At 35.8% G+C, this 18135-nt stretch overlaps 1 protein-coding gene across 19 annotated transcripts in view; it reads left to right on the forward strand.

Annotated features, from left to right (window-relative positions):
* LOC134528164 (paired amphipathic helix protein Sin3b) overlaps positions 1 to 18135 on the forward strand; it is a 101861-nt gene that overhangs the window by 17917 nt on the left and 65809 nt on the right. For 14 of the 19 annotated variants that reach the window (XR_010074359.1, XM_063361521.1, XM_063361520.1 and 11 more), the window contains exons 3-9: positions 577 to 675; positions 1606 to 1805; positions 1892 to 2015; positions 3403 to 3596; positions 6820 to 7315; positions 13223 to 13537; positions 15828 to 16116. Coding sequence is in view for 18 of the 19 variants with exons in the window: in XM_063361521.1 (XP_063217591.1) it covers positions 577 to 675; positions 1606 to 1805; positions 1892 to 2015; positions 3403 to 3596; positions 6820 to 7315; positions 13223 to 13537; positions 15828 to 16116 (1717 nt within the window). In the remaining variant the exon portion in view is untranslated. The remainder of the gene's footprint in view (positions 1 to 576; positions 676 to 1605; positions 1806 to 1891; positions 2016 to 3402; positions 3597 to 6819; positions 7316 to 13222; positions 13538 to 15827; positions 16117 to 18135) is intronic. The other 5 variants (XM_063361525.1, XM_063361530.1, XM_063361531.1 and 2 more) reach the window with 1 other exon arrangement.

The raw sequence follows: 18135 nt of genomic DNA on the forward strand, positions 1-18135 counted from the left end.
CATTTCAGTGACAGGATTTTAAATAATATTTATTAGCCTTCAGTAATAAAAATCTTATACATGCCAAATCTCCAAATTGCATATAAAAACATATTACTTTGTAAATGTTTATTTTCTTTCAAGTGTGTATTGCATGTGAGTAAATAAATAATAAAGAATAATGTGTTCATTACTAACCAAACTGTCAGCTGTGTTTGATGCTCAATATTTAGTGCTCCTTGAAGAGGGTAAAATAAGGAAGAGTACATAAAATTGGCCACAAGGATGTAAAAAATAAACTATACATTAAACTTTGCAAATAAAAAAGCTAATAAAGATGAAAATTAAGTAAAAGAAAAATACTTCGCCATATAATGTTACGGTTATCACACAACTCATAGTGACTGTATGCACGACAAGAAGACTGTGGTAGTTCAGAGCCTTTATGCATAGAGGACATACCATGCTAAAACCAGCAGCAAGCAACACACTTACACAAATACTGACTAAGCTTCAAGTTAATTCTTTTAAGTTAACAGGAAACCAATTTTTTGTGGTGTCTTGTGATTATTTGTGTGTGTATTTGGTTTTGTGCAGGGTGGCAGTGGCTGCATACAAGCTGCTCCGGTCTCCAGCAGCACGCTGCAAACTCATGTTTTGCATATGCCCTCTCACCAGCCATCACTGCGACACAAGGTAAGAATCAATTGTACTTTCATCTTCGATTCCAAAAGTAAGACATGGTCTTTAATTGTGTCCATTTAGTGTTAAGTGTGCTTCAGAGGGCAAGTTTTGGCTTTTTTTTTATTGGAGAGTGGGTGAGTGGTCAGTTCTGGGTTCAATTTATGGTAGTGTGAACCCAGATTTTATGCAAGTGAGTGCAGTGAGCCAGTGGGTTTTCTCAGGTTTTTTTTTGCATCTCATTCCATTTCCAGTTCTCAGTTTTGGAGAGTAAGTGAAAAAAATATTGTTTCTATTAAGGTGAAAATTTACCTCTGGTTTATTGATGCTTTTGAGTTGATTTAATTTCTAATGCTAGTCCAGTTTTATTTAAATTTAAATGTTCAAGTTATTGCAGGTTGCAGATGTATTAAATCCAGCAGTTTGTGTTGAGTATTGCTAAAAATTGTCTCAACAAATTGGTTTTCAAATAATAAGGATCACTAGTTGCTAGTTATAGTTGTATGAATATTAAAAAATACATTTGTGTTTGCTTCTTTAACCTTAACAGTTTCTCGGCAAAGTCATATGTAGCTAATTAAAACTTTAAAAGAAATGGCAGGATTGTTATTAAGTTTAATGTTAGATTTTATTATACTTTAAAATATATAAATAACTCCTTGTATCTGGTATTTTCTAAACAACTTTTATTCCTACAATATCTTCCATCTATAGCTTATGAAAAATAACACAGCTGCTTTTTTTATTATTTTTTTATTTTTTTTTTATTAAGGATGTCAGGAAGCACTAGCACGGGATTTAACATTTATAAAGTAGGCATTTCCAGGATTTTAACTTATCTTAATTGTTTACGATTCATGTGCAGAAGTATTATTGTAAACATCATCTATGTTGTAGGGAAAGCCAGCGATATTTTTGAAACGTCGTCGTTTGCTTCAATTTTAGGTACATACGAGCACTGCCAATACTCCAGCATCAGTTACTGGAAGTCCAGCTGTATCGTCTACTACTGGTCAGCAGCAGTTTCAGAGGCTGAAAGTGGAGGATGCCTTATCGTACCTGGATCAAGTAAAGTTCAAATTTGGCAATCAGCCACAAGTGTACAATGATTTCCTTGATATCATGAAAGAGTTCAAGTCTCAGAGGTATGCTGTTGTGTTTTTACAAATGCTTAGTTCAACATGTTAAGTTTTGTCGTGTGTGTTTAAAGTGGTGCATCTTTTTGTTTTAGCATTGATACACCAGGCGTTATTCACAGAGTTTCAACCTTATTTAAAGGTCACCCAGAGTTGATTGTTGGTTTCAATACATTTCTGCCACCTGGATACAAAATAGAGGTCCAATCCAATGAACAGGTAATTTGAGATAAACATTTTTACAAAAGTGTATTTTTTTGGTGACAGGATTAATAATAAATTTGTACCTAATTTTCAAGTGAGCTAATACTGTGGAACAGTAAGAATAATAGCTGAAAATAAGGTGAAAAAAATTTTCTGGTAAATTTTCTGCATGTTTAAATCTGCAAAGAATAATTTTATGTTTTAGGAAATCTGTCTTATTGAAAATCCTCCCAGAATTCTGTTATGTTGTGGGGCCTGTTTTTAAATATAATTTAAGAACTTTTATGTATGTGTATATTTTCTGGTCACTAAATTGTATTTTTTGGTGTGTGCAATGCTCCCATAAAATTTCTTCTGAGTAGATATTCCCCGTCTAAGTGTTAATATTAGACCTGTTAGTGATATTTGGTGTTTACCATGCATTTGTACTGTCATATTACATTCACTGTGTATAATGATGGTACTACTGTTGTTACCAAACGACGTGAGGGCTGGCTTTTCTAGTCCTCGTTTCCCCCCCACTCCGCGCTCTACCCCGCAGGTCAGGCTTTCCGCTTCTCCCCTCCCTCCAGAAGTTCAACAGCTGTACAGCTTACTATGCGTCCTGAAAGCATTTGAGCATCGGTTCAAAGTGCACTTCGTGTGTTCTTGGTTTGTAAAACCCGATAAAAAAAAATGTGTTCTGTTGCAAATAATCCTTCTGTCGACACGAAGTCAAGCTATAACTTATTTGTCATTCCAATATTTAATTTTTCGAATAAATACATTAACACAACGAAGCTCTGCATGAAAAACTGTAGTGATACATTTAGTTTAATAAGTTCAAGCGGTAATGAAATGGTATGACCATTCGTTTTTCAGTTTGGCGATCCGGATAAAATCCACTGTTTCACACCTCATATCATCATCTTAAGCTCTCAAGCCACACTTTTTAGCTTTGATCAAAACCTCTCCACTCCATTAAGCTGAGTAAATGTAGAATATATAACAGATATGTACATACAGCTGTCATAATCATCTTAAAACTAGACTATAACATCCATCACAAACTGGAAACATATATATGTGTGTGTGCGTGCGTGCGTGATTATTCGTCACAAGCTTCAACAACCCTCATTATTTCTCTTTCCTTGCTATGAATAACTTTCTTAAATCTCTTCGGCCGCGCGTTTCTTGCCATTGTTCACAGTCCCATCACTACTGCAGCGCAGACAAAGGTCAATGTGTTTTAAATGGCTCCTAGCGCATCTTGTAGGCGGAGCCAACTTTCTCTTCTACCCCGACCTCCCCTCGCAAAAGGGTTTCCTCACCCCCGCGCTGGTAGCCCTCATGAGTTCTGGCGACTACAGTACGTGTATTATTTTCATTGAAATGCACTGGTGGTAATCTTGACTGCTTCCAGGGTTATGCTTTCCAAGTGTCGGTCTCCATGCCAAGTCCGACGTCCACTACTACACTCGTGCACACACCGGGCTCAGTGACGCACCAGACCGTGATCCCAACGACCAGCCCGGTCACCATCACCAACACCGTGACTCTGTCCGGGCCACCTCCAGCTAGCGGGACCAAGTCTCCAAGTCTGCCAACTGTGCACAGGTTGGTTAACATCGCAACATTACTTTTATTGCTAGGAATACTTTAAGAGCTGAGCTGCTCTCCCATTTTGTCTGCCTCAGTAATAGAGCTCATTTTAGCGATCTTGCTGATATTCTGCGCTAATTGTAGCTCTTCTGTCAAGTGCATGTTCTTCTTTGTTTACGTGCATACCCAATGGAAATTACAAACTAAAAATGAAAATATTTTTTAATGAAGAATGAATTACGTATCTTAGGATTACTTCTCAGTCACAACAGAAATAAAGGCTACCTTTACTACAGTAAAACCTCGGTATAACAAACTTTGAAGGGACTGATTTTGGGTGTGTTTGTTTTAGTGAGGTTCCTTTATAACGACATTAATTCAAAACTAACAAGTGATAAGTACTACAAAATTATGTAGCTTTATAATTAATAGAGCTGAATTCGGGATGCTAAGGGCTGCTTGCAGAGTCAGGTAAGTAAAATGTAAGCAAAACTTTGCAGGTTAATCAAATGGAGGAATACTTTACTTTGCTCAAGTGACTGTGCAAGCCGACTTAAATCTTTTGGATAGGCCTCCCTGATCAACAGCATCAGAATTATCAGTTGCGTGGTAAGGGATATTGCTTTTTGTTTAAATTTTTTCCATTATCTGAAATTGAATAATACATCAATGAAAGTTAGTCTAGTCATAAACTAGTGCAGATGGTTAAGTATTATTTATTTAACCACAATTTGGAAACAACTTTTTAACTCGTGCAAATTTTAATAGTAACACGTCCACAGAATTTAGATTTAATATTGGCATTCATTACAATGATCACACATTTTCACAGGACACAGATATAAAGTTGTGTAAGTGGGATATGTGAAAATTTTTCTAGGCGATGTTCAAAACATTGATTAATCTAATTTTTTTTTTTTTTTGTAAGCTAATGTTGGTGCAATATGTTTCAACTTCAATAGCTACAAAGTATGTTTCTTTATGTCATTAGTTCTACATGGTCAATTAATTGTAAGATGGCTGCAGTATTTTTTTGTTTGCTGATGCGTAGTATATTTACGAAGCAAATGGAAAAAATGACAACTCTACAGAATTGTTTTGAAGATTTTTTATGTTTCCTTTGTTGTAGTGTGTGTTGTGGAAACATGAAAAAATACTTGGTTATTTAGAGTTAGAAATACATAATGTTATATAGCATTTTGGCAGGACCTAACAGCTGCTTCTTTATACGGATTTTGTGGTAAAGAAGTTCGTTGTATGAGGTTTTACTGTAGGTACAAGATGGTTATTATAGTCATAAAAATTGTCATTCTTTACTGGTTGCTCAGCCATCAATCTCTTAGAGTACCTTCTTATGTCCAGTGAGGAAGATTCTTGATTTTTATTGAAATTAAATTATATTGAGCTAAATTTTAAAATATTATAAATTTGTGTATTTTTTAGATTTTTATAAATGCCACTACACATTTAGAACAGTCGAGAGACATTAACTTGGTGATGCTGTTTACTCTCACCATAAAAGACAGTATATACTTAATTGTGTGGACAGCATTAAAATATGTGCTGAACTACATGCCAAATACTGTTCCAATGGAAGTTTAATTTGACATTGACAAAATATTGGTTGTCACCTGTATAATTACAACTCTAGTTTGTAATAGAAACAGGTACAAGCATTTTTCTGTCAAAACTAAAATAGTTCTTGCCAAATTGTTTAACGCTTATAAAGAATTTGCTTTGCACGTCTTCAATTTTTTACAGAACAGAAATTGCTCTCTTTACCTTATATATTACAGTGTTCTTACATCCTAAAAAAGTTAGTAATTTCCAACTTTTCATTGAATTTATGTTAAACCTTCTGTTATACCTCTGGGTATAAAAGTGGGCATGACAGTTTGTGTAGCAGAAGAGAAGAAAAAATTAGTTACTCCATACATACAATATCTGAAATACTACCAGAAAACTAGCCAATGCAATTGCTGACTAAAGCAAGTATATCGGGGTAGGATAAACATATTGTTACCAATTTTATCAAACACAGAAAATTCACGAAAATTTAAGCCATTTATTTCAAATAATGTAATTTAGTGAATGATCTTTTATAGTTTATTTTCTACACATCACTTGCATAAAATGAAACTAAATGGTCTTAGTATATGGAAAAAAAATATAGAGCAATCTTAGATTTAATGATATTGAATTTTCCTTCTTAGGTTGGTTTGAAAATCTAGTAATATAAAATTATAATGATACAAGGGAATTTAGATTTGCTTTTATGTAGTTTATGAAATATTCATAATAATATATAGAGATAATTCACAGTAGTAATTTTGCTAATTTCACTATGAGTTCAAAATGGTATCATTAACATTTTTAAAACATGTTAATTGATTACTAACTTATTTGACTACTTTTAAGGTGTATTACAATTTTTTTTATCAAGTTAGACTAAGTTACAATCATAGTAGAAGTGTCCATATTAAACTTACAAGGGGAGGGTCCGAGTCGGGGCTCATAGATTTACCTTAAACTGTGTGAATAGAAGCAGGTAGGTGCCCCTTTCAACGTCCTAAAATATCTCTCCTGAGTGGGCACTAGGAAGCGAGAAAAAGCTCTTTAAATATTTTAAAGTAGAGTTTGAGAAATGTTTTCATAATTTTTGCTGTCAGCAACATGGCATAGTGGTCAGGCACATTGTCGGGCAATCCACCGGCTCTGGTTTTGATACCTACAGCTACCGTTGTTTATTTTTCATTTGATTTTTTATTTCTCACGATTATAAAACAGTTATTAGGAAATTTAAATGAAATGTGAAATAAGCTACTTTAAAGAGGGTTAAGTCTCACCATCATGCAATTTTTAATATTTTTACACTGTTTGCAATAAAGCTGTGCTAACTATTTTAGTTTAGCGTGGTATAAGACTTTGGTAGCTTTGGCTATTAGTTGAAGTCAGCACTTGTGAACGGGTGTGATATCAAACAAGTTGTAGTTGCCCATGTGAAATAATAAGTTAATTCCTCGTGGCCCTTGCAGACTAGAGCCTGTTGATAAATATGTGGTCGCAACAAGGTATAGAATGTCTGTGAGATATGATTTATGCCTTGACATGCAAAAATTGGGATAAGTAGTTCAACAAAAAGATGGAAAAACCCAAGATTGCAGGGCCTCACCCCCTTAAGGTAGATATCAGTTAAGATGCGACTGTGCACTTGGTAATTGTGGTTGAACTCGCACAGCACGAGCGTGGCCAGCACCCCGGCGATAGTCCCTCCGGCACCCAACCACGGGTCCCCGCTGTTCGCGAGCCACCCCTCCCCCGCGACGACGCCCAACAACGTGGGGAACAGCCACGCGCACCACAACAACAGCCACCACCACGCCCTGGCCCAGGCACACCAGGCGGTGTCCCAGGCGCTCAGCAGCATGGAGTCGGGCGTGCCGCACGCCACGCCCCAGAGCCAGCCCGTCGAGTTCAACCACGCCATCAACTACGTGAACAAGATCAAGAACCGCTTCCAAGGCCAGCCCGACAAGTACAAGCGCTTCCTGGAGATCCTGCACACGTACCAGAAGGAGCAGCGCACGGCCAAGGACGGCACGCCCAACCCGGGCAAGCACCTCACCGAGGCAGAGGTGTACTCGCAGGTGGCCAAGCTGTTCGAGCACCAGGAGGACCTGCTCGCAGAGTTTGGCCAGTTCCTGCCCGACGCCACCAGCCACCAGTCCTTCCTGGTGAGCGTCCGCTGAGTGGACACAATATACAAGATTGATTAAAGAAGGGTTTTCTTTGATGTTAACTCTATTCAGAATGAGTCATGTTTTAATGTTAGTCCAGTTGTAATGTGTATTCCTTTTGAAGCGACAGGCGAATTCAATTCAGGTGTAACCTTTGGAGAGTGGCGTATAGTAAGAGATTGTGTTAATTTTGAACATTTTAAGACTATTTTAAAACTGCTCAAGCTATCTTAGTGGTGTCTGTTTACAAAAAAATTTTGATGTTTATATTGGAAGTTTGTTTTCATTCAGACATGAATCGCGCACACAGAGATTTATAAAGACCATAATATAAAGTCTATCGACAGTGTTGTTGCAGTTGTGTAATGTCTATTGACAGTGTTGCAGTTGTATAGCTCCATAGTTCGATATTTTCGCTTTGAATTTAGCTCTACTGAAGAAAGTAATGCCAACTCAGTATGGTCCGGTTTCAAATTAACTGTGATTAAAACATCAATCTTCGCATTAACTTTCTGCATGTATTAAAAAGTTCAATAGGTACACCACTTGAAGAAAAATTTCTTGCCCAAGGAGGTTTTCCAACTTGTTAACAAGCCTCAATATTACGTATTCCTTTCTCCTCTGGTACACCTTTTTTCTCGTGCTCATCATCTCTGCGCTGATAGCTTGCAAGACTTCTCTTTGGTAGTATAGTTATTCCCAAAAATTCAATTCAATTCTGAATGCCAATGACTTCACAGGGTAAACCTTTTGTAACAGCCAGTCACTATTAACTTCAGGCATTTCAATAAAACATAAAATATGCATTAACAAAGCCAGATTTTTAGTGTACAACCCTGATTTAAGAAGTTTTTCAAGGGCTTGACCCATTCATATTGACTCAAGCTATAACAGTCTGTCTGTCTTTGCTCCTTTTTTTTCTATGGCATGTTTCTCCTCTCAGAGCAAATGTCTTGCCATGAAGCATGTTTAAGGAAAGGCCAAACTAATCAACGTTGAAAACATTATTGGGTTCATACTTGGAAATAAGTGCAGGTAACAGTGCGACCAAAGCATCTGTAGTTTCCTTTTCTACACTTGCAGAATCTCCACCAACATTTCTGTAAACAATACCATACCTGTTTTTGGACAGATTAATCCAACCATGTGATGCTTGAAAATCACAAGAGATTCACACTGCAATCTGCTCAGTCTTCTCTCTCTCTCTCTCTTCTCTCCTCTCCTCTCCTCTCTTTCTTTTCTCTCTCTTTTCTCTCTCTTTTCTCTTCTCTTTTTTCTCTTCTCTCTTTTCTCTCTCTCTTCTCTCCCGCTCCCTCTGAGAAGGGTACCATTTAGTGGGACATTTTGGAGCCGTTGTTTTGTAACCCACTCTTAGTTACTGTTTCTAGATAAATTCATACTTTTCCAACTTAAGTTTTTTGCACTGTGAAGATGTGTTTGCTGCTTCATATTCTATTTCTTCATGCCTAGATAAAATTGTGTTCAGTGTTGAAGCCTGCAACCCAAGTTCATTAGCAATGCTTACATTTGACGAGGCATATGAAATATAGAACACAAACAGCATTGTGAATTTTAGTGAACTAATTAAAGTATTGATTCAGTGGTAGAGATGAGAACCAAAACTCGATATCTTGGTTCCAACAGGTTTTATGCCGTTAAAATATATTTTAATTAATCAACATTGGCCTTCATAATTACACAGTCATAGAATTATAATTTTTTGTCTCGCATAAAGAAGTTGGCAATGCTGACAAATTCATGTATCTGATAGTTCCTAATAAACACAACCTCAAAAATGTATATACAGTAAGCTGCCAACCATTACGGATTTTCCGTAATTATTACGGATTTTAACCCCGAATTAAGGAATTACGGAACATCGCTGATTTATTACGGAAACGAGGCTTTGTGTTGCATGGTAACGGAGAAAATTCAGTTTCTGCTGTGCGTGTTTCGTGAACGCAGTTTGAATACATCGTTTGGTTGCTCAAATAATGGAACTAGTAAGTGTGCGCATGTACGATGTACTGTCGAAATAAGTAAATTAATTCTCGTGTTTTTAAATAATAATGGGATGGTATTATGTCCGTTGTACGATACAACTAGTACATATTCTCGGACTTATCGTTTGAAGGCTACTTAAATCACGATAATTTTTGTACGGTACTTTAGCTAACCTGTGTTGTGTTAATTTAATTCTTGAAAGCAATTTTTTTCATCATAGTGTTTTTGTGGTGTCTACAGACGTGATTTTTTTTTATGTTTTTCGATAATGAAGCGTGTGACAGAATAATGTGTATATGGAAAAAAAAACACGCAAGTCTTCAGAACTTTCGACTTAAATATTCAAAAGAATGGCCATGCTTGTCGTTTTCAAATGTTTGGAACGCCACGGTTTTGTAATGTATGCACGTGTGACTTTTCGATTGCACATGGTGGAAGGGATGACTGTAAATGGCATATTGAATCAAAGAAACATGCAGAACATTTTAAAGCCGTGACGAGCAATAAATCTATATCTTCGTTTTTTCTGTACATCTGAAGAAACGAAAGTAACGAACGCAGTTATTGTTTACAAGTCCTTGTGTTTGTCTTGTTGTTTGTTTACATGACATTTCTTATCCAACCAGGATAAAAGAAGCAAATAAAAATACAGTTGTTTTAAAGTTTAACTTTGAATACTTTGAATTGAAGATTCAAAATAGCCAGTAAAATTATTAATATTTCTTACATATTCAGATGATTGTATTGTTCAAATAGATTTTTTTTATTCATTAATTTGCATTGTTTTCATTTCTTTTTCTTTTGCATATTATTGTCCTTGTTTTATCTTGTGGGTGTGTTATGTTATAATGCCCAAGGAAAAATTTATCGTGCATGATTTACGCGTACTTTTTTCATATACCTAATTGCCATTACTGATGGGTGTGATTTGAGGTTGGCAGCTCTGCAGTAGAACCCGTTTATAGTGAACCCGCCTATAATGAATTCCCGTTTATTGTGAATTTCCGTCTCGGTCCCGGCAAAATGATGTGAGGTTATGTATTAATTTATTGGATATAGCGCACAACGTTTGTCAATGTTGATACGTTTTCCCGTGTACCACGAACAAATTTTGCTGACATAATGCACATTTATCTCAAATATTTTCATTTAATTAGTTAATTACAAGTTTTTTCACAAAACGTCTATTCTGGATCACATTGAAGTTTTTCTCCGCAATACGCTACTCGATTGTCCACTGTTCATATTATAAACAAGTCGTATTCGAGTGGCCTCGGTAGGCTACATGTAGCCAACGATGGTGATCAGTTTGGTGAAAATAAAAAATAGTTTTCCCTTCATAGTTAAAGAATGGGCGAACGCGTGTACATTTAATATATTATCAAAATTAAACATAAATTACCGTCACACAAATACGTATGTACATTATAGCAGCAAATTCAATATTTTTACGTCTCATTTTTATCGTTTACGTTTCAGACATTTTGATCGAGTAAGGTTCGTAATACTACCACTAGATAGAACTCTGTGGACTAAATTTTTTCCATAGAAAGTGAGAAAATTTTGTTCCAGCTTTAGCAACTGCAATACTAAATGATACGTAGTGATCTTTGATGCGCCAAACTCGTTACTTTTCGTTTATTTACTTTTGACGGTAAAAAGAATTTCGTGTTATTAAGCTGCAAATGTGCTTCAATAAGAAATATCTACATAAATAGAGATGAAAAACGCGGTAAAAAACATAAGGCATTATCTGTGCGAGATAAACTGGACATTATTGAAAAGAGAGACTCCAACCCCACTGTCCCGCACGTGTTAATATCAAAGGAACTGGGAATTGCAACATCCACATTAAGTACAATATTAAACAAGCTGAACAATCTTCTTTCTCAAGCTGTGAATACGTCACAGAGTATTAAACGCCTGAAAAATGGAAAATATGCAGATGTCGAAGAACCATTAATAGAAAGTTTGTACATGTGTAGTGCATTAAAAATATCTGCAATTGCTAATAAAACTGTTGCTTTGAGAATTTACATTCGTTCTTTTCTAGGCTTAGGCCAATGTGTAGTTAAGATTTTGCTTTTGAGTATGTATTGTCAATATAAAAGTTTTCCCAGATATAAAGTTTCCCCTCTATAGTGAACATATAAACTACTCCCTTCAGATTCGTTATAACAGGGTTCTACTGTATTATATCTATGTTTCTGTGCAGCTAATTTTGTTTCTAAAATGGACATGAACGTAGCAAAAATTATCTTTATGATTAAATATTCAGGACTTAAGACAATATTTCACACTGGAAATCAACCATGGCCTTCAATGTAATACATAGAAAAATTTAACATTGTGCATATGGCAAAATTAAAGAAACAGAAGTAGTTAAACATCTCAGGTGGAAAAAGTATCTGGTGGGAATGTCTTAAGCAAGTTTTACAGTCTGTAATATAATAAAATGTTGGCCAAATAATATGATACCATGATGGCATATTTCGGTTCCTAAAAATTTCAATACCTGTGACATAAAAAGTTAAAATTGTGATCTTTGTCATGTATCTTTGGTTGGGTTTCATTACACTGGCTTAACGTGCCACGTTTGTTTGTTTATTTATTTATTTTTTTAATTTTTGAATTGTAATGGAGTGTGTGTGTGTGTGTGCGTGCGTGCGTGTGTATAAGTAGCATGTATTTGGCAACAATTTTCTACGGGACACAAAATGCAGTACTCAAGTAGTGTAACAGGTGTAGAAATTATCCTACATAAAAAGATAAGGCATGAAAATGGCACTAACTCAACATGGCGTGTAAGGCTGAACTTTAACTGCTTGACAGCCTCAAGTTGCACTGATAAGCTGACATTCAGTGTTTTATGGACAATACCTGTACAATAACAGTTCTCCCCTTCCTCCGTCATTGTGAGACTTCTATTGTGGTAGTTCTAAGATTATTCAATGGATGGGTGGATTGGAGTAATGTGTACTTACCAACATGTGGTTAGTATTTATTGGGAAAGGGCATGCTCAATGTTTCATTTTACTTATTTTTTTCTGGGAAACTTAATTTAATTTTTTTTAAAACTTCTGTTTGAATACAAAAAAAAAGTTTTTTATAGGGCTCTGCAGGTATGAATTTTTCTATTTGAGAAATTTCAGGCTGGAATCTAAATGAGATCTGGAAAACAATAAAATAAACAGTGCTAACTAATTCTAAATAATCAAGGAGATTTCTGAGATATCCTTCATAACATCAAAAACATACATCTTAGTTATGGGGTCAATATCTACATTTCCATCTTTCCCTTAAAACTGGTTAAACATTTTTAGGGTGGGTTTAAATAAAATGTACAGTGAGAAGTTTTAGTTGCAACTGAAAATTATAAACAGTATTTAATTTAATCAGTTATTTCTTTCTGTTAAAATAAAAGCATTTTAATTTAATAATTTAATTTCTTTAAGAATTAAAATGGGAGAAATGACAGTTTTCATGTTTGAATATATTTTTTATTCTTTCTGGTAAAATGTGGTTGGCCAATAATGCAGGAGGTCTTAAGTTATATCGCTGAATAACCATGATAATTCTGTATTTTTCTCAAAATTCATTTTACTCATTGATTATAGTGAATTAATAAAACCCTCAAAATTTATAACCCTAACAAAATTCATAAAAATTTTTTTACACTTGATGGGCAAAAAAAACTTCAGTGATCTCGAAACTGTTTCTCAAATTTGGGGATCCCGCACAGCCCTTCTTTTTTTAAATTATTATATAGACAGTTTAAAATATAGTCACTGTAATAAAAAAAATTTCCAATGAATCAACTTAGTGCAGGAAGGGTAGATTTAGGGGTTAAAAGTTGACTGCATTGACAATGTTGATACAAGAGTGGTTGTCTGATGGCAGGTTTGTTCTTCCAACCAGAGCGGCAAGGGCAGCAGTAGTGACCACGCGGGACTGGTGAAGAAGCCAACGAGCGTGAAGCCAGGCTACAACAACCTATGTAGCCCACTGGATCCAGTCGTGAACGTGGACCGCAGCCTGGGATCGGGCAACAAGTTTGGGCACAACGGCAACCAGGTGAAGAGATCGCCGTCCTTCTCGGGCACCCCAGTGCATGGCCCCCCTGTCAAGAAGCACAAGGTGGCAACCTTGAGGGACATCTCGCTGGCCGAGGCATGCAAATACGGCACCTTAACCGAATACGCGTTCTTCGACAAGGTAACCTTTTAGTAGTCCTTAGTTTTCTATTTATGATTTTGGATGAGATCTGTGCTCAAAATAATTACTTTTTTTTTTTCACTTGAATGGCCTAGTTATGGACCCCTACCACTGTTGGATGAATCTGTGTTTGGTACTGCTATCTGTTTTTTGATTTTTTACATAGCTTCAACAATTATTTAAGTTTCAAAAATTCTGTTTGTGAAATGCCATTTTTGGTACATGTTGTATGATTAGGGCCAATGAAAAATGGTAAATAAAAAAGGCCCATTTCGGTGAATAAAAAAGAGTTATTTCGGTGAAAAAAAAATTGTTTAGTTAGAAAAAATAACTATTTCGTCATTATAATTTTATATAACATGTATATGTTTGATGGAATAATTGTTTTATTTGGTCGAAATTTATCAAAAACAATGTTTTGAAGTACATTCACATCTAAAATTTAGCACGCTGCATTTGTAATTAAAATTCTCAAGATTACATACAAAAAAATCGGAAACTGATCATAAACGTTAGTGGCTCAAGTCCATTTTGACTACCTATCTCTGAAAATCAGCTATTATATGTTTCCTGCAAACTAGTCCCCACCAAAACACTGTACTTATTCAACAGTACAGAGTATTGTTTTTTTTTGTTTACTTTTTCACCGCCTCAACTGCGTGTGCGGTATTTGTTCATGTATATGTTGGCACTCTTGGCCGGCATTTATTTTCGTGCATTGCCGTGACAACTACGAAAATAAATAGTCGCCTCGGCTAGGACGCCCAAATACAACAATTAACATTTTGAAAGTTATGATTTGATTGGCTAATATGGAAGTGACGCTATTTTTCTGGACTGCGTTTGGCCGATTCAGAGAAAGGAACAAAGATTGAGTTAAGGCCTATCGACGATTGCGTCACCAGACGCATTTGCGGTCGGCAAAATAATGTCATTTTTGCCGTTTTATGGTCTTCTACGTCTCGTAGGAACGTGTGCGACGACGGAGACTGAGTAGGCGTACGTCTGGATGTAATAATTTTCATTCGTGACGCTTAGTTCCAGAACCCGATGCTTTGTTCACCTTGTGCGATGCTCGAAATTTACAGTGTTTTCACACGTGTATTTTATTTTCCAGTCGACTTGCACATTACAGAACTTGCACATCATGATGCCTTTTTCTTTACTGATTACGTAAAATCCTTCAGCTCTTTCGAAAACACAACTTTCGGCATTTTATACGTTTATCCAGTGACCACGGTAATATGACCAAAATGACACAAAAACTTTCAACGGAAAACGATCATAGATGCGGAAGAGAGACATATTGCATCCACTCGGAAATAAAGAACTTAAACTCGACAGACACGCACTCGTGAAAACAAAATCATAGAACATTTTGACACTCGTAACTACCAACGCCATCTGTGATTTGTCCACCAGTAGCTAAAGTGATAATGTTTATTGCCACGCTCTACTCTATGGGTGCTAGAGAAAAACAAAAGCAAAGATGGCGTCTCACATATAACCTCTTGGAATAATAAACGTTTTGTGCAAGTTCCAGAATGATTCAACGTGATTTTTCGCGATAAAAAAGGTTAATTTCGCACGAATATCGCGATTTCGTCATATTTCGTGAAAAACTACGGATTTCGCGCATCACAGCAAATTTCGTTAAAACTAAATGCAGTATATTAACGTCTTATCACTACCAAGTAAGGTTATTTGTATTACACATCATGTGCAAGTGATTTTTTTAAAATTTCGCGATTTCGTCATTAACGAAATTTGACTACCCCTATGTATGATCAAAGAGAATCTCAGCAGTCAGAGTGATCTTTAGAATGATAGTGATGGAGAAAACACCAGTTTTATTCTAAACCTGATGAAAAAATTGTTAATAATTACTTTTATTTTTAATTCTCAAAGAATTTGGCCAAAAATAAATCATTTTTACTATTTTTTTATTATTATTCTCTGCAGTGACTTCCTACTAAGTAAGAACGAGAAAAAGCTGAGGTAATAATTTTTTTGGCATCTTGACTTGTATAATTGAGGGTTGTCTTACATTCAGGGTTGGTGTTTTTTCCAGTGAATACATTGTTTGTTTAAAGTGCATGAACATGTTTGGTATCATTTACAAAGCGTTAATCTAACCATTGCTCACTTAAGTTTTTTCATGCAACTTGATTTTTTTAATAAATTATTTAATTTATGTAGTAGTTCTTAAATAGAAAATCAATATGGGTTGTAATAAAATGTAGAATATTATATGTTTGGTTCTATTCATCTGGTAATTTTTTTCCCGTAGGTTCGTAAAGCCTTTAGATCTAATGGTGCCTACCAGAACTTTCTACGTTGCCTTATTCTATACAACAACGAAATCATATCGAAAGTTGAACTGGTGCAGCTGGTCACTCCCTTTCTCGGCCGTTTCCCAGAGTTGTTCAGGTGGTTCAAGGACTTTGTGAGGTACAATGACACTCCATCAGCCGGACCACCTGGGGTGCAGAAGTCTCCATCGCCTTCAGCTGGATTGGACGTTGTTCCAAACCTGGGGAGACAAGACCGACCAACGGGGGATTTGGCAATGGAGATAGGTTAGTATTCTCAGTAATGATTGTAGTTTTAGGTTGCTAACTATTATATCCAGTTTAGTAAAATATAACTTGTTTAAGTTTAAGATATTGATACATGGCAAAGTAAAATTCTTTAGATACAGTACAACCCTGTTATAACATTCTCCAAGGGACCAACATAAAAAAATGTTATAAGCAGGAAAATGTTATAAGCAGGAAATCATCTTCACTTTGTAAAAATTACTCGTGGATTGATTAAATTAAAAAGTATAGGTAAAACAACACAAAATACAGGAGTAATACACTAAGTACAGCAATAGAGTGGAAAATTGGTTAATTTTATTTATAGATAATACCTAATAATATGCTAAAGAAAAAAAAATGTTTTGTACGATACAGTTCAGAGTCGAAACAGAAATATTCAACTCTTTTGCAATCACAACACGCGTTTTGTTGGGGTTCCTGTCCACTTGGTTAATAAACTGAATTTTTTCAGCTACAGAATATATTTTCGCTTATATTTATCGGCCATCATATCCGTACAAAAACCTGAATAAAATTTCAATACGGCGTATTTTAATTAAATACGACCGTGACTACAATAAGTAAAAAAATAATAATAATTACGGTAAAGGTTAACCACAAACAAAAGCCGTGAATATATCCATAGAACAGTTAACCATCACAAGGTGTTAAACCTTTGAAACAAAAACCAGCACCATAGACTACAGTAGCACTGTTTCCGACCATGTATCAGTGCACAAAATGCGCATCATAAGTATAAAGGAACAAGTCATAGGCTAACAAGCGCGAACAGGACGCCATATTGATAGTCGATCCGGTGCAAGTTGTGGAGTGCGTGTGTACCACGTCTATGGTGAACTACTCAAATGTAAACATCTGATGTTTGTATATGCGTGCTGTATTTTCTAGCTATGGTTTCGCTCTAAATTATGACTTTGAAGGAAGGGATACTGCAAATTGTGGCAGTTATCAAAGCAAATTTGAACGTTAAAGGCGGGAATGTAGAAATTTTAATATTGTTACAGGCGGGAAATTAAAGCATTGTGATAAATGGAGAAATGACGGGACCATGAAATTATGGTGTTATAGGCGGGAAAATGTTAAAAACGGGAATGTTATAACCGGGTTGTACTGTAATATTGTCATGGAGTCTCCTTGCAAAGTCTTTTTTCAAGTTTTTTTGGGCTTGTAGAGTGAAAGGTCTAGAAACCAACATTCTATTAGTCTGGTATATTTTTTCAACTAGTGCAATTCTAGCTGCTCATGTTCAGAATTTTATTGTGATGTTCCTGGTGTAGGTCTTTGCCAGGTCATGTTACAGTGCAACAGCATTTTTAGTTGGCTTGGAGTTTATCTTTTCTGTCAGTTTCATGAAAAGTTAAGTAAAACCTCAGTTCCCTGGAAAATGGTTGTAATAGAGGACGTTCTAATAAATGTTCTGGACCAACTGATTTCCCATCCTCCCTCCCCCAATTGAACTCTTACATCAAACTGTGCCATTTTTCATCACACCAACACCGTGTTAAGTTGGTTCTGGAAAGAAATTAACAAGTTTTCAAATTCAAGTATGAATTTATTTTAATAGCATATGTCTTCTGAAAAAGGCAAGTTACCCAAGAAAAGCATCTTGTCCACCTACTGACATCAAAACAAGTATAAACAACACGTCTGCAATGCATGATATAACTATATCTTTGAGTGCTAAGTCCAATTGAGACTGATTTCATAAGGTAAATGTAAGGAATTTTCATTGAAATGTCTGAGATGTGGGCCGTAACCATATAGTATGAAAGAGGTGTCAAGAAGGTTAAGTGCTGTGACAAGGTTTTGTCACTAGTGCAAGCGGACGAGACATGGGATGTTGCGAAGTGGAGAAGGGTAATGCAGGGGAGGATGACCAGTACGTTCCTTGTTAAGGCCAAAGGGGCATAGGGTTTTTTATTTCGTCAATTTTGTTTTGTCGATCCATGGGAAAAGATAATTGCTTGAGCTGTTAAAATAAGCATTGCTGACAGC

Source organism: Bacillus rossius, chromosome 1, assembly GCF_032445375.1.
Source record: "Bacillus rossius redtenbacheri isolate Brsri chromosome 1, Brsri_v3, whole genome shotgun sequence".
NCBI lineage: Eukaryota > Metazoa > Arthropoda > Insecta > Phasmatodea > Bacillidae > Bacillus > Bacillus rossius.